The 17,728-nt window shown below is 41.9% G+C and overlaps 1 protein-coding gene across 6 annotated transcripts in view; it reads right to left on the bottom strand.

The window, feature by feature from the left end:
* The window catches only part of ECA3 (endoplasmic reticulum-type calcium-transporting ATPase 3), a 46,371-nt gene extending 35,225 nt beyond the window's left edge, over positions 1-11,146 (bottom strand). For all 6 annotated transcript variants that reach the window (XR_015967116.2, XR_015967115.2, XR_015967117.2 and 3 more), the window contains exons 1-9: positions 10,830-11,146; positions 10,613-10,663; positions 10,466-10,499; positions 9,266-9,283; positions 4,207-4,343; positions 3,453-3,527; positions 868-913; positions 231-290; positions 39-119 (exon numbers count right to left, since the gene is read on the bottom strand). Coding sequence is in view for 3 of the 6 variants with exons in the window: in XM_088700858.2 (XP_088556984.2) it covers positions 39-119; positions 231-290; positions 868-913; positions 3,453-3,527; positions 4,207-4,343; positions 9,266-9,283; positions 10,466-10,499; positions 10,613-10,663; positions 10,830-10,862 (535 nt within the window). In the remaining 3 variants the exon portion in view is untranslated. The remainder of the gene's footprint in view (positions 1-38; positions 120-230; positions 291-867; positions 914-3,452; positions 3,528-4,206; positions 4,344-9,265; positions 9,284-10,465; positions 10,500-10,612; positions 10,664-10,829) is intronic.
* Positions 11,147-17,728: the final 6,582 nt, after the last annotated feature.

Genomic DNA, 17,728 nt, shown 5'->3' with positions numbered 1-17,728 from the left:
CATTTAAACACTCAAAATTGAAGGAAGAGTTTATATACCAGTAAGAATTGCCTGGTCAACACGCAATTGATTGCTTAGCATTTCAACCATTCTCATATCAGCAGGAACCTTGCACCCCACTAATTGACACCAAACAAGAGAACATCAAATTCAGATCATGCAAATAACCAGTCCAGCTCAAAATGCTCGTCCACATAGCCTCTGCTTGTTTACATGAAGGGCAAACATACCTCCAACTTCAACAATGTCTCCAGGGACAAGCTCGGAGGCAGGTATTATTGAAAAGCAACCTGCAGAGATCACCAGTTTCCAATCATATATGATCTTGTATTATATTACTTTCTTCACAATTTTTCACTTATTTGCAAATGTGATAGTTCAGTTGGAAAGAGATATTATCGCTGTTTGAGCTTTTTCTTCATGATTTCGCTAACCCATTTAGGACTTCTGAAGTTCTAGTGGGTTGGAAGAATTCTTCTTCCCATCACATCCAACCATGATTTGAGACATGGTCCACATAAGTACGTTAGAGTCAAGGTCCATCTTCTCACTCTTCCTTTTTTCCCCATACATATGCAATCAAGGAGTGTCATTATTCATTAAGTATTGAAGTATGTCAAGAAAAGGTCAAGGTACAACAATAGAAACATAGCTTTATTCTAGAGAGGAGAATGACAGAATCAACCAAAGATGACTTTGGGTTTATGCAGTAGGGTCAAAGATAGTATGATTTACATATCACTTCATATGTTTATTTAGACTGCAATATGAAAAAGTTTGAAACCAGTAACATAGATTTCATTATGTCATAAAAGCTCCAATTAATTGCCCATGCCTCAACAGTCAAGTCTTTGAAACTTCTCTTACCATTTCGTAGCACAGTTGCAACATCAGCTTGATATGCACGCAACTCCTGTAAAGATAGCAACATAAAGCATAGCAGCTGATCATTACAGATTCAAGAAAATTTCAATACGAAGTTCAGAATGTGTAAGTCACCATGTTTAATATGTACATAGAATGTGCTATAAAAGTAATAGATCACAAGAAACAGACTTTAACCTGTAGAAATATCAACTACCTATTACATTGTGCATGATGCTACTAGCATAAAATCTTAAATGCGAGGCAACTACTTATTTCTATAGGGAAAGACCAACTTTCAAATTAGTCTGACCTTCTAGCGACTATAAACGGCAGGCAGTAACCAGTTTTTTCAAGTATCGTAGCTTAAACTGCAGATGAATATCCCAAGCATCATCCAAAAATGACAAATTTATTATCAAATCAAAAGTTCAATGTATAGGCCTTAAATAAGAACTTCAACCCAAGCAAATGGTAAAAGATTCATCCTAGTTTCTCGCATTGCCCCAAAAAGCCTGCATAAAAGATAGTGCTTTTCATCCATGCAGTCCCACCAAAAATTGCAAAATTCAACAGGAGGGTTTTTTTAGCAAGAGATGATTGGGACAGAAAAATCCCAACTTCATCTTGAAGGCATAATTCTCCCTACATTTTGAACTAAATCCTGTTTTACATTGCATGACAAGAAAATCTATGGAAGGTATGAGAAATTGTTTAAGGAACTGCATAGCATATAAATATTCATATGCATCATATATATTATAAAACAAGATTATAAAGCAAGACAAAAACTTTAAAAGCTTAATCCATCTTAATGCATATAGGATCTTTTTTTTTCAAATTGCCGCTTTATCTTCTTCAGATTAACATGGCAAATATAACAGCTGATTTAATGGAGACAAGGGTAATACTCAAAATGAATTTTTGCACTAATATGCAGAAAGGAAAGAGCAGAAAGGTGGTTCTCACACTACTTGTAGACATTAACTCAATTTGCATAGCAAGTAGGAGCAATTGTTTTCATGCATGTCTAGAAGAATTTTTCAATAGTCATGCGGCAAGTGACCAATAAGTTAAATCAATTCAAGAAAGAAACACCATAATAGGAGACTAGGAGTTACAAGGCTGCCTCTGAAACACATTCTCATAATTAGCAAGCCTTCGAGTATCTAAGACTGGTTTACAAATGCTTTACCGTTCATTCCTGGGAAGGAACAAAACCTTCCATAAAATCCGTTTCTCAATCTCTTCCTTCTAGATCCTTTTGTACCTCTCACTCTAACATTTTTTCCAAGAATGTTACACAGAATACCAGCCCCTCTCAACATGACATTATGATGTCACACCTCCCTTGCAGTATTCTCTACCAGTGCTACCTATGCAGCCATATCCAGCAAAATAGTTTCTCTAAAAATCACATAAAACAGGGGAGCAGATTCAAGGCTGGGAGCTAGGAAGGAGTAGGGATCTCAAATTTACGATTAAAGTTGGGAGCTTGTAAGAAGAGTTTTTGATGGAATAAAATGTGACAATACATTTTTCAAAAAAAAAAATCATCTTTTATATTAAAAAGAACTAACAATATCCAAATGTTTCAAAACAAAGTAACTGATGTGTGAAGTAAACATTTTGACAACGAGAAGCAGGATTGCAGGTGCAAATTTTCAAATAGCACATGCAATGTCTATGGAAGAAGGTTCTCAATTATGAAAACCGAAAAAAAAAATGCTCAAACCCTCTGACACGTACCTTGCATCTAATGAACATGTATAAAGCTGCTGACAATCAATGCTTTCTCCAATTATATAAATCATACACATGGAGCGAGAACTAAATTACCAAAAGTCTGGATGATTATAGTTGCTCAATGCAGTGCCTCTCAAAGATCCTTGCAACCCTTAATTTCAACCCTAAAGTATTTTAGCATTTTTTAAAAGATTAAAAGTACTGACTAGATGTCTGTGTTTCATATGGAATGAAATGTTTTAAGCAAGCTCAAGGCATGCAGAAATCTATTTTAATATATAATGCCAAATCTCCTGATGTGCTCATTCATGAGGTGTTTCTTACTGTCCACATTTTGCCTCCCTATTTTCTGCATCTCCATATTTTCGAGAACATGTACACATGCTGGAGAAACACATGCACATTTCCTTGCCACATATTTTTCAAGAGCAGGTGACAAAGGTAGCTTTGTTAGACCATGTGGCTTTTAACTATAAGGTTGAAGGTTCAAACACTTCTTTTAGCATTTGTTATTCATTGGGATACATCCTTTTTCTTAAACGACAAAACACATGCACCGCAAATGCCATAAGCAAGTCGCGACAACAACTAGACTGAGTTCCACAAGCAATAAAGAAAAAGGACATGCATTATCTAATTTTCACGTACAATATCAGCTGCTGTGAATTGTTATAAAACAATTTAAAGCGTACAATGTTCAGGAACGCTGAGTCATGTATAATAGAAATGACTAAGTACATGGACCAAACAGATACTACAAAGAGCATAAGAAGCAAAAAATCTAGATGTTCCATGAAAAAAGAAACACCATAGAATGATATCATGGCATTATAGAAGTTAACCTCAAGTGCCTTTTCAGCATTTGTTTCTGTTATTACTCCTACGGTTGCATTTGCCACCAATATCATAAATATGACCTGAAATGTTTCAGAGACAACTGAATGAGACTATTTACTACAGGACAAAGTTGAAAAATGATACCTATTATCACAGCAGGAATTAAAGCATGTCATAAAATTAAAACCATTAAACCGGAATGATAAACTAACAAAAAAATGACAATTACTAAAGATAGATATATGCGATCTGTAAAAGGTGAATGCTTAGGGTACAAAAACTGAAATCAAGTTGTGGATAGTTTAAATAAAAGGCCAGCTTGTTGTCAAAATAAATAACAATTTTTAACAAACAAAGAAACTCACCCAAATTTTTACTCTTTGGCATGCAAAGACATTTTCTCTCTCTCTTTTTTTTTTGCAGTATATATATAATAGAAGAATCACTCATGCTGCAGCAAACTTTGTTATGAACGGTAATCCATACATGGAAACATAGCTCAAGCACATATAAATTTTAAACATACATGGCCTAAAGCAAAATGCAGAAGCTTCATTTCGCTTACAGAAAGTTCAAGAAATGCTGTGAGGCATATTTTTTTCTTTTTTTCTTGTTGTACATTATATAATAAAAGAATCACTTGTGTTGCCGCAAACTTCGTAATGAATGATAATTCATACATGGAAACACAACTCAAGCACATATAAATTTTAATCATACAGTCCCTAAAGCAAAATTTAGAAGAATCATTTCGCTTACAGAAGGTTCGAGAAATGCTGTTAGGCCTGTCTCGCCATTAACCAGAGCCAAAAGGAATGAAACAATGGCAGCTACTATCAATATTTTAACAAGCAAATCATCGAATTGCTTCAAAATTAATTTCCAGAGGGGAGTACCTACATGCAAACTTGCAAAGTTAGGCAAGAGCATTGGGTGCTGTAAACATGTGATTGATTGGTAGGCAGCATTGCATGGCTCAAGATAAGGTACAATCAGAAGATAAAAAGTAAGCATAAAATCTTAACGTCAACAGAAAAAATTCAAGGAAATAAAGAGTAGAAAATTTCAAAAGTCTGCATATTAACAAGAGCAAAGATTTTTGCCACAACCGTGTACTTCGAAAATGTCATCACCGTAAGTAAGAGATATTTGGCATGTGGATATCATGAAAAGCCAATTTAAGGATACAAGTAAATCAAGAGAAGGCCCATCATCATCTTTTTACTTTGATATTCTCATGGACCAAAATAGATGTACCCAATCATTTGAATATATGCAACTAATAGTTAATTAAACTTTCTAGTTTAAACAAGAGACAAAAGTCATTAGAAAGAAACTATCTTCATTCTTAAGAATGAGCGAGCAGCACCCAGATTTTCACATCAACAGCATGTCCGCACACAAGTTTGGCAATGCAGGTGACGAGATATTGTTACTAGAATATTACAAACCTACACAATAAGATTGTTTTCTCCTCGAATGTAATTGTCTTACAAATATGATTGTCTTTTTTTTTAATTCTTTCTCGGAGAAACTTATGAGATGATTTGATCTCATAGATCTCTTAAAAAAAAGAAAAGAAAAGATAGCTACAGTTGTCCAAGCTAATACGTGAAGAGAACACTTATGCATAAGGAAGGTACCTTGGCAGCTTGTACAAATATATTTTAAAAAATGCTAAACATATAAATATACAAATCTATAAATCAGAAATGAATCAATAATGGATTAAAGATTAATGTGTCATTAACATGATCAAGGTACGCCATCCCGAACTGCCTGTTTGGGGGTGTATTGGCCCGAACTGGCCGGTTGGGGGTGTATTGGCTTGAACCGCCCAGTTCGGGGCGTACCAACCCGAACCGGCATTGCATCAAGTCAGTTGGGGGTTTGGCTCGGTTCAGCTCGGTTTGGGCCAGTTCAGCCTGGTTTGGGCCCTTACTCTTTTCTCTTTCCCTTTTTACTTCTTCTTTCTTTCCATTTTCCTTCTTTCCTTGCTATCTTTTTTTCTTCCTTCCTTCCCCTTTTTCTTCCTTCCTTCCTCTTTTTCTTCTTCTTTCTTTCCTCTCCTTTCTTTATTTTTCTTCTCACTTCCTTCTTTTCTTTCTTTTTTCTTCTTCTCCCCATCCTTTCATTCCTTCCTTTTCTTCTTCTTTCCTTCCTTTTCCTCTTCTTTCCTTCATCATTCCATTTCCTTTTTCTTCTTCTTACTTTCTTTCCTTTTCTTTTTCTTCCCCTAATTTATTTCTTCCTTTCCTACTTCTTTCCTTTTCTCTTTTTTTCCTGCATAGACATGTACTTGATACATGGAATAGAATGCCATAATATTATTCCAAAAGGCTGCATAATCAATCATTAATTAGACACAAAGTCACTACATCTTGCACTCTTTCAAAAGTACTTGCCATAGCAGAAACAGCTTCCAGCATGACATCTTCATCTAATTCTTAATACAAAATTTACAATCCACTGTCCTCCACTTACTCTCTTATATCCCATAGTATCCATGCCTACTTGCCCCTTATATCGACACCAATAAGGTGTTAATAACATTTAGACACAAATGAATATATGCAATTTATATTCTTATATGGAGAAAGCATATTATTGATTATGCACCACTTCACTCTCGAGGGATGAGGCTATTATTGAATAGCCTTAGGAGAGAATAGATCAGAAAAAAAAAATAACTCTTGAAAACAATATTATTAACTTATATTATAAAGCAAGATGCAATATTCGAATTCAATAAAGAAAAATGTCATGCAAAAACCTCAAATCCAAGAAAAAAAATGCTCCACCCACACATATAGACCATCAAACTGCTTCAAGCAGAAAAGAGAGCAAGGATAAAGTCTGAGAAAGTAGTTTAAATATATTGATGATGGATCTAAATTGGCACTTTAGTTTTTCCTCATAAAGAAAACAAACCTCGTGGATGGACTTACTTCAAATTGATCATTTGATTTACAAAAAACAAAGAGCAATTATAGAAACTTTGCTATTATATGTTGATGAGTCCAAATAAATTGAAATCTTCATAATGAAGGCAAATTGCATGTCTTTGTGGTGAAAATTTGCTTAATACTTAAAATTATTACAGATTGCAACTATCAATGGAAGAATTCCTGGAAAAATAAAAAAAAAATTTTGAACCATTCAAAAAGATTTTGATAAATATCCATGAACAAATGTTCCTAACTAATAAACGTTTGCATCAAGGTACGCAGAACCGACCGAACCGATGTACCGGTGAAGACCGGTACCGGTTCGAAATCGATACCGAACCGGTTCCGCTTAAAAAAAAAACACGCGGACGCGTTATGGCATAGAGTGGCAGTAAATTCCACTCTATGGCATTAAAAGCCCACACGGTGGGCTCACTGCCCCGCGCGAGGAACCGCGCACGAGTGATTCCTTGCGCAGGGACGCGCAATTCGCACCGCGTGGAACGTGCACAGGCGCGAGTCAGGGACGTGTTTTCCCACTCGCGCCCGCGCCCCCACGCACGAGCGCACTGCCCCGCGCGCGGGCTGGCCTCTCCTTTTTTTTTCCCTTCTCCTATTCATCTTTCCGGCCCTTCTCCTCCTCTCCTTTCTTCCCCTCTCTCCTCCTCTCTTCTCCTCTCTTTCCCCCCTTCTCCCACGAGCAAAGAAGGGGCCGGAACCGCACCGGAGAACGAGTGATCCTCATCGGCCCGAGGGAGGAAGTCGGCCTAAGGGAGGAGGTAGGCTTCTTCTTCTCCTCTCTCTTCTTCTTCCTCTCTTCTTCCTCTTCTTTCTTCCTCTTTCTTCCTCTTCTTTTCTCTTCTTCCTCTTCTTCTTCCCCGGTGCCAGTACCAGGCTCGCACCGGTTCACACCAGTACGGGCAAGGAACCGTTCGGTTTCGACCCCAAAAGAGTCGGAACCGAATTCTATGGCTGTATTATACCGGTGCTGGCCGGCACCGGTACGGTACAGGCTGAACCGGTCGGTTCCAACATGTTCAGCAGACCATGATTTGCACACTATAGGTCGAGCAAAAACTGAGCAAATAGTGTTATCATGTAAAAGTACTTTGAACACTCATAAACCTTAATTAGGTACTTTGAACAATAACTGATGCTTAATGGGTACTTTAAAAGTACACCACAGTACTTTTAAACATCCATAAACCTTAAAATAATCCTCAAAAATTAAAAATGATGAAAAAATAAAAAAATTGTTGTAGTGGTATCAAACCGGTATGTATTTGCATATCGAGAGTACTATATAGTATTGGTAGGACCTGATACCGAGACTGCATACCTTGAACATTATGGTATGGTATTTGTTCCATCTTAGCCAAGAAAGAGCTTACCAATACCGAGATAGCATTTTTTTACTAGTGGTTGAACCATCTGGAAACACTGATGTATCTCAAGTATCAAACTACTTTGGGATCCATGAGAATCCCAGTTCTCTAAGTATTTTTTGGTAAGAAGATTGACTAAAGAAACTTCTAGAAGAACAATTTTCCCTTCTAGTTCAGGACCAAGAAGCAAAGCTCTAGGAAGAAATAGAAACAAGACAGACAAGTACCCAAAAAAATATGTGATGTTACAATACCCTCATGTCAATATGATGCAAGATGCAGTACATCCCTCATGTATTCATGGTTCATCAAACTGCACAATACCCTCATGTCCAAACTCAATATCAGTCAATACAGTGGAAAGTACAAGGTTGACATAGTATGGTACGGTCAAGAGTTGAAAGCTTTCAAGTGACTAAGACAAGGATATTCAGGCACTTTGGCTAACCTCCTACAATAACGGTACTAACCATTTGATGGAACTTTATGAAATAGACCTCACACTCCCCCCTCCCCAACCTTTCTATCAGCTAATCCTTCCAACACAGCCTAAAGATGATAGGTCTTAGGTGTAATGCCCGGGTGCTGAATGTTAGTATAAAGCTTTTCCTTCTGACCATTGCATCATAAGAGAAGCCTCGAACTGAAATAGAATCTGCTAAATCACTTGATGCCACATCTTGACAGACCTCATGTAAGCACTACAGGAAATTAAAAGTAAATGCATCATCAAAATAGATTCATATTCTAGCCTATTAATAGATGCATAATTGCCAATGGTAATTGGCATGTGAATATTGCAGAATAAGCAAAGACATATAATCAATTAATTGACTAAGATCAATGTCTTAAAATCAGTATGAGGAAGAATATCTTTCTAGATAATCTTGAAAATGAATTCAATAGTCACAGATTGGAGGACAGATGAAGCTACAGTTCGACATATTGTCACCTTTCTCAATAACAAACCTCAGAGAGGCATGTGGCATAGACACTTCGAAAATTGCATTATTCAAAGGCCAGTTTGAAGAAATAGATCATGTTTGTTTGAAGAGTTTTAAAAAACAGTTTTGAAAGCATAAGATGAGAGAGGCAAACATGCAATGGTATGCATAATATATCTAGCAGGATGCAGAAACAGTAAAATATTATAACACTGGGTTCTTAATTAAGTATACTTTCTGCTGAAGCTTGAGAATATAATCCTGAGAAATCAAACAGATATTTGTCTATATAGATGCTAAGGCCACAGAAGTTCCCAAACTGCCATCAGATGGCCAACAAAACTGTGCCATTAATTTATTTTATTTGCAATATTTCTGAAGATAATTGCAATGACAAGGGAAGTGTTCATCATATCATAACAAAGAATTAAGAGCACAATATATACGTCTTTCCAATAGAGAGGTAAAGGCATTATGCAACATTAGAAATACATACAAAGTAATGAAAATCAATAAGAAAACCACAGATATTATAACTTACTTTCTTCTTGGGGCAGCACTGCAGATCATGGAGAACATGCAGAGAAAGAAACAACAAAAAAATTAGTCTGATCTGCAGTGTAGAATACATAGATATTATACTCTAAAAAATCAGTAGCTGAAAATCCTCCAAGCTAATTAAGAAACTGTATCAAGAGCTTATCATTTTTCACATCACATTACATTTACTACTGTTTCGGCCATCAAGGTTATAAAGCAAAATACAAATTTACATCAACACAAGTTAACAATACCTAATAACTGAAATTTTCTGTTCATGAAAAAAATTCTAGACATCAATACATGACGTCTAGAATTGATTTCAATCAAAAAATGACATATCAGTAGCACAAAAGAACAGAAATGGAAGGTTTTTAACTTAGAACAAAAGAGAAGCTATAGGTACATGAGATATTGCCAGAACTTCAATGGACGAAAACTCTTAAATACACATGTAGTTATTTGAAAGTAGTTGAATTGTTGTATGTTATGTCAGTTGGAGAACTATCAAATTCATGAGATCAATATTAGGAGGTTTTGTCTCACTAGAACCTGAAAAGGAGCTTATAAGTGGTAGGAGGAAAAAATACTCCACCATGATAATGAGACAAATTAAAAACATTCATCCAGCAAAAGCATGTGGAAACTGTTAAATGGTGCTCAAGTTGATTAGCAATTTACAACAAGAAAAAGTAATACATCACAAGTCGATCAATGCTATGTGTATATGCCTGTGCTATCAGACGGTTAAAAAAAGAAATTACTTTCCCTCAAACATCAGTGCTTCCATTAAGGTGTACAGATCCCCAAAAGCTTTTCATGACAGTAAACTCGTTTCCAACCTTATCTGTAGTTGCATGCTCTACATGATATGCAGTGCATGGTGAGACTTCCCAAGTACGAATGATTTGAGCAATTCTGTAAGCCCACTACCAAATCCTATTTCGCACTAGATGAGTTGACCGGCCAATGATGAATTACCATACTACTAGACCTCTGTTTTTGTGAGCTGAAATCCAAATGATGGCAGGGCCGGTAAGCTTTAAATTTCTCAGATCACCTATTATCCTACGAGAGTGATAAAGCCCACCAAGCATGTGATTTTACTTTATGTAATTTTTTCACAGACAATAGCAGAGAAGACACAGTACCAAAAACGGTACAGTTCACAATGGCATCACTGAATAACAAGAATGCTTACCGTTTCTGCCGTATATCTGCGCATGTTCAGCAACCTGAAGTTTAAAACAAGAAAACGAAATTAAAACAGCAAAGCTTCAGTCCCAAGAACCGGCTCGGGCGAATTGAATTCTTGAACGGGCGGATCACGAGAGAAACGAATCGATACCTGAGCATCCGTAAGGCCCTTGGCCGGATCTACACCAAATGCTTCAAGAACCTGGCCACAAGATCACACACGAGAAAAACTCCATAAGAATCAAAAACCCTAACAATCAAAGATCCGGAACTCGAGCGGATACCACCTCCCGCGCCTCCACATTGGCTCCGATCGATCAAACGAGAGAGAGTAATAGATAGAAAGAGGGAGGAAGGAAGAGATTTACCTCGGCGATGGATTTAGCGTAGGCGTTCTCCATCGAAGAGATGGAGATCAATCTTCTGGAAGAGGAGAGCGAGAGATCTGATGAGGGCGTTGGGGGGAGGAGTTGTTTGGCTTATAAGCGAAGGGACTCTATCTTCGCTGTGGCAGGGCGGAGAAGCGCCCTCTCTCCTTCTCCGTGAGAAGAAAGACGGTCGGGGGTTTGGGTGCGGAACGCCCGACGGGGGACCGGAGCTGAGGGTTCTGAAAACGGGTCCGGGGGTCGCGCGGCGTCAAGGCGTATGGATGCGTGACGGTAACGCCTGCGAGGCAGCGGCACGTGAGTTGGAGGGGGATGGCGTGAGCTGGGAAAAGCCATCAAGGTTTTCCGTTACCATCACGGAGCTGATCCGCTGCACCCGATGGTCTGAAGGAGGGCGGTGAGGCTGGGGTAGTACTTGGCTAGACCATCCCACCCAGCCCAGCCTGCATTGGGCTAAATCCATCAAAAGTTGAATCCTATCCAACCTAACCCGACCCAGTCTGATGCTAAAATAGATTTTCAGGCCTATCCCTCGTCCACATGCATCTCTATCGCGAGTCTTTGTACACTTCTTCCATTTAAGCCATACTTCTTCTGTTTAAGTCCTGACATCAACTCAGGATCTTATCCAAAAAAACTAACCAAAAGATATTATTTGAATTTCTTGATCTTATATTAGTACCCAAAATTTATTCAACGAAATCGATGTAGGACTAAACACACGCTTGCACAGATTCTCACGTTAATGATTTATCCAATTTAGAGTACGAATGGCTTATAATATATTCAATGTAACTAGCAGTTTTTGGAGCCACAGGCAAGAGGCTGCAGTAGCTGTTGGTTTCAAATGATTCTGTTATGGTTGTATTAAGAGACACGTTGATTCTGCCATAAGCCCCGTCTAGATATCACATGAACCTAGGTGATAGAGTCATTCTTTGAAAGAAATCATTGAGGAGATGTGCTGAATGCCTTAGAAGATCAAAGAGAAGTACCAAACATGTTACATATTCATTGTCCCCCAAGCATATTGAATATTTGGTTTGACTGGCACTGAGAATAAAACATGTATCTCCTATGTTGGATAATACGAGCATATAATACGTCATGTTTTTTAATTGACTAATTCTCATTGCTGATATGGTATTATAAGTTAACGTGATATCCCGAAGATCGGAGTTTTGTTGGAACATGAGGAGACAAAAGAACAACATAAACGAAGTAAAAAACCAAATATTTAAAAAACAGGGATATAGTTCACGTATTTGAAGGTTGGAGTACAAGTACTAAATAGAACGATATCAATTTGTCCATCAAGAATAATTGATCATCCTCAACTCATCCATGCCGATCGTTTAGAGTACAGCGCATGTTATCATCAAAAAAAAAAAGAGGAGTACGCAATAGCAGACCCTTGAGAAGCATGGTCTAAAGCTTTATTTGATTTACTGGTAGAGTTTTTTTTTAATAGAGCTTTTAATTAAAAATTGATTGCTATTTGACAACCATAATTTTAAATGCTATGAAACTTTGCCATTCAGTATCAAAATGGATGGGAGGTGGGCAGCATAGAAGTTGGTATTTGAGGCAAAATGAAATGACGATAATATCAAAATATCTTTTTTATTAAGAGAGAGATGGAGGGAGGTCTACCTACATCATCATTATTTAGATCCAATTGTTTAATAAATGCACGCCAATTGAACCTAGAGTCTTTAATTGTTAGGGCAAACCCTAATTTTTAAAGACATTATCTTTCATTACAATTGTTTAGATATCATATCCTGCAGCACTAATATTTTTTGCAAAATCTCTCTTATTAGCACGAAGGAATTGAATTTGATTATATTTAACCATGCATTTGTTGCATCACAAAGTAAGCTCCTTGAACTAAATGATAAGTAAAATTAGGATCAACAAACATGCTTTTCACCAATTACAAAAAGAGATATCACGCAAAGAAAGTGAATTTGGTGATATAAGATAGGAATTTATTAGCAATAACAATGATAATGATGGCAATAGTGAGTGTGACAATGATGGTGGTGGTGATAGTAGCCACAATAGAGTGGCTATTGGCAAGAGTGAAGGTTGGTTGAGAGTTCGGATTCTTTGCAGTGTGATTTTTGCACTGCGGAATCATGTGCCAATATGGATAACCATCATATCATCCATTTCGAAAACGGATAGCTCTCATTTATTCCAAGAGATGTCTCTATACTTTTCAATGTGAAGCACAACATGCAGGAAGTTAAGGAAGAGCTATATATCTCCGAGACGGATAACATGGTGGCTATCTACAATGGTACCACTCTTTGTATTATAAAAGTTGCACCACAAAAGATCCCATTTCAAATAGTTGATGGTCACAAGGAATGGTGATGGTGGATGGTAGTTGTTGCTGGAAATTGGACCCAGGGGCTGCCGCAAATCGAGAAGGGAGGAGCTTCGGTGGGAGAATCGGTGGACGGCGGTGTGCCGGTTGGTGGCGTCCTCCTTGGAGAGAGAGAGAGTCCTGCAAAAAGAAAAAGCCGGTGGCCGGGCTTTCCGGCGCCGGCCCTCTAATGCTTAAGTCAGAGGGGGCTAATATATGGGTGGAGGAAAAAAGAGGAGAATGTTTGTTTTTTATGTGTGTATTTGTGTTCGTGTTGTGTCCCCCTCCTCCTTCCCCCCAGGTTCCCTTTTATAGAAGGGTATTTTGTTACCTGGGAGGTGACAGGGGATTTGTCCTTTTTCGTGATAATTGAGCACGATTTGACTCATTGATGGCGTAGTGGAGAATAGGGCCGAATCAGACCGGAGTCAGGGAGTTGTCGCGGTTGATCAGACCCGTCGGAGTGGTTGAACCGTCGGCCGTGGTGGGCCTGGAGTTCGTAGATGGTAAGTGCATTAATTACCGAGTGAACCGGCGGTCAGGGAGAGCCATACGCTTTGATGGTTCGGTGATCCGGAGATCATCTTGAGCCGTGTTCATTTAATGACTGAGTGCATCGGAGACCTGAGGGGGTCTCATGCATTAATGACAGGTCATGCCGAGTTCCTGTGGAGATCCCGTGCCTTGATGACTTAAAGGATGGCGGCAGATTGTAGTGAAGTCACGTACTTGGTTGTCAGACCTGTTGGAGGATTAAGCAGAGATTGGATATTCGGCTAAGGCATGGGCTCAGCAGAGGTGCCGAGCCGAATAGGTCGCTTAGCGGAGTGTCCTGTGGCGGGGTTGCTCCTGGTCGGCGCTTTCTAATCGAGCGCCTCCCTGGTTGGCGCTCTTCGGTCGAGCGCCTCTCTGGTCGGCGCTCTTCAGCCGAGCGCCTCTCAGGTCGGCGCTCTTCGGTCGAGCGCCTCTCTGGTCGGCGCTCTTCGGTCGAGCGCCTCTGAGGTGTCATGACTTGGGTAATTTCCCAACACTACCCCCCGACTTCCTAGTTCTAGCTGGCTACCAGCTTGAGCGCGGGAAGTAGTTTCGGTTGGGTTATTATGGTTTAGAAATTTTAAAGTTATTGCGCGTTTTTGAATTACCGGGCGCTTCGAGATGCCTTTAATAGGCGGCGTTTCTCCTTTCCCGAAAAGGCCTCATTATTGGGATGCCTTCTCCGAAGCGTCCTCGCGTCGTGGGCTCATGATGGGGCCGTATGATTCGATAAGGCGCTTCTGTGTTCGAAGCGTCAGCCCGGAATAAATGTGACGCTTTACCTTTTGGGCTGACACGCGTCGTAATCCGAATAGGGAGCAGCGTTTTTTCTCGCTGATCTGGGCCGTTGGGGGGATTTATATAAACCCTCACCTGGCTTTCTCCTCCTCTTTTATCGTCTTCTTCCTTCAGCTTTTCTCAGTCCGAAGTTTTTTGTTCCCGGCGTTTCACAGGTCCCTTCCCCCCTTCTTCTTTTCTTTCCAGAATCCCTTTTCCTTCTTCCTAATGGGTTCCGGTCCAAATGAAGTCGAGTCCACCATGAGCGTACTGGAGGTGGAAATGACCGAGGAGTGGTTTTTCCCTCTCCAAGGGTTCCGGTTGGAACCCACCAAGCAGGGGGATCGGGTGACCGACCCTCCGGTAGGCCGGGTTGGAGTGTATTTAGAATCACTCTGGGCCGGCCTACGTTTCCCTCTTCACAGCTTCGTGAATGAGTTGCTGACGGAATACCAGTTGGTTCCGGTGCAACTTGCTCCGAACGCCTGGAGAACAGTGATCGGTTTCCTGTCGCTGTGCTTACTGCACGGGATTCCGACCTCTGTTAACGTCTTCCGGCAACTTTTTGTGCTAAAGTCGAATCCGGGAGACGGAGAGTGGCTCTATATCGCCCTTCGGGCGGGTCGGCCACTCTTCCATGGTGCCCCCTCGTCCATCCACGACTGGAAGAAGAAGTTCTTCTTCCTGGGGTCTGAGCGGTCGTGGGGGTTTGACCCTAGGTGGGGGCCAACCCATCTCAAATCTGTCAACAAAGTCCCCAGGCTTTCTTCGCGCGAGCAGGGGGTCCTCGACGCCATCCGCAGCCTCGGGGGCGGCATCTTACTGAACGGCCTCATCAGTGAGGACGCTCTAGTAAATGTTGGGCTGAGCTCGGCGCGTCCCCATGGTAAGAGTAGCCTTAAAGGTGTTTTTTCTATTTTATTACAGTTTCTAAGTTTTAATCCTGCTCGTCCTCGCAGATATCGCAAAGATGGTGACTAAGAGCGAGGTCCTATACGCCCGGTTCCAAAAGAGAGCGGCCGAGCTCTCGGGAGAACCGACCGAGCCGAGGAAGAAAGCAAAGACCTCGGTGAAGACCTCGGCGACCACCTCAGTTGAGGCGCGCGCTCTGAGGCTGGTCGGGGAGAGGGCACAGCTTCTGGCGGAGCCACGATTGCACTTCCATGCCCGGTGCCCATTTCGCAAGTCCCTGGTCGGCAGGAAACTCCAAATTCCGACCAGGGAGGGAGGACTTCGACAGATTTGGCGCTCGCGCGCCCCTCTTCTACCATGCGGCGGTCAGGTCGACCGCCAAACCGACCCCAACTCTCCGGTTCCGAGCCGGGGAATAGCCAGGAAGCGACGGGGTCGGCTGCACCCAGGCCGGCCGAGGCCGGCCTGGCGGGTTCATCGGGCCCCCAGGAGCGGGTGCCATACGCTCCTGGATGGGCCGTTTTTGAGGGCGACTCGGCCCTCGACAGCGTACAGGTGGCGCGCGAAGTTCTCCGGGTCGCACTGCTCCCGGCCGACCAAGTCAAGATCCGATCCATGAACTATGGTGAGTTCATGGATTCCACTATTTGCTCCTCCATCCGAGTAAGTCAGCTTTTATTTCTGTGCAAATTTGTGTTTCGGCTTAAAACTATTTCTTACGTGTCCCTCTTGCAGCGCCTCCACGAGACCGAAATGATGACTCACATCATCCAAGACTATCGGGACCGGGCCCGAAGGCATCAAAGGGGGCGTGAGGAGGCCGAAGCGAAGTTCCTCGCGTCCGAGGCCGAGCAGAAAGTGCTTCAAGCGAAGCTAGGGGCGGCCGAGGACGAGGTTCGGGCTTTGGTTGCCGAACTTAAAGAGGAGAAGGGCGCGCACACTTTGACCAGGTCTGAAGTGCGCGCCGCGGAGGCCCGCCGGACGGAGGCCGAATCGTCGCTCGCTATACGCGAGCAGGAGGTGGGGGAGGCTCGAATAAAGGTCCAAGATCTCGAGGTCCGTCTAATTGACGTGCAATCTCTGCTCGCGGACCGTGAAAGAGAAATAAAGACTTTGGAGCGGAAGGCCGCCTACCATGAGGCTCGGGAGAAGGAGGCCCGGGAGCAGGCCCAGGACGCCGTCAAGCTCTTCCGTGAATCGAAAGAGTTTCGCGACTTGATGGAAGAGGAAGGCGTCAACGGGCTCATCCAGGGCTTCAAGGACTTCCGCAACCAGTTGCGGCGACTTCTCCCAGACTTCGACCTCAGCCTGCTTCAACCAGGCGCTGGGGTCGAAGATCCAGAAGCGGAGGCGGAGACAGAGGTTCCAACCTCTGGCGGGGCCAACCAGGAGGGTCAAGCTGAAGAAGGCTAGATCGCTCCCGAGGTCATCGAGGCGGCTCCCGAAGCTACCGTGGAGGCCTCGACCGCAGAGGAGCCAACCGCTCCTGAAGTCGCCGGGCCTGAGCCCTTGGTGTAGTCTTCCCCTTTTTTCTCTCTCTTCTTTTCTTTTTTTTTTGTAAGCCGAAGCGGCCTCTATACTTGTTAAGGCCGAGTCCGAGCTCTGTACTTAGCCTACGGGCCTTTTTTGAAATGAATATACACGTATTTTCCTTATATTTGCGATGCCTTATCTTTGATGGGCTTAGGTTCCTCTGCCTGGATCCTCTTTAGGCTCCAAAGGCATGGGCTCTATGGCCCCAACTTCGTCCACCACAGGACTTGCGTTTAAGCTCGGCTTGCCGAGCTCCATTGCTCGGTCCTTCGACCAGCAATATAGTGATGCATACGCTTAGGGTGTTTGGGCTCGGAAAGTCTTTCCGAGCCTAGCCCAGAATTCGACCGAGCCCTAGGACGGTCGCTAGGACTTGAATTTTTTAGCTAGTGAACCTTGAGTCCGAGCCTCGAGTTGCCGGGGTGGACCGGATTCTTTTCCGACGAACGGGTTGAATGCTCGTCAGCTCGCGACGGGGATTCACCGAGCCTAGTATAAACTAAACTTGCTGTTAATCGGTGTACGTAGGAAGGGCGAGGCCGGGCGATGATTGGCCCGACCAGGTACCTTGACGTCAGTCGGGGGTTTATTCAGATAATCAGGGATGAAAGTAAATTGAGAACGTAGACATTGAGTGGGTACCTGGTACCGTGAGCGTTCTTACGCCGAGGCGACTGAAGATGCTCCTCTGCTCGGAGTCCGTTCTTTGAGGACGTCGGCAGAGAGAAAAAATTCAGGAATAGATAAGATA

The sequence above is a fragment of the Phoenix dactylifera genome, chromosome 7 (assembly GCF_051530095.1).
Source record: "Phoenix dactylifera cultivar Ajwa chromosome 7, Ajwa_hap1_PhDact_Kaust_v1.1, whole genome shotgun sequence".
Lineage (NCBI taxonomy): Eukaryota > Viridiplantae > Streptophyta > Magnoliopsida > Arecales > Arecaceae > Phoenix > Phoenix dactylifera.
Note: the sequence above shows the minus strand (reverse complement) of the source record. Positions and strands in the feature narration are given on the sequence as shown.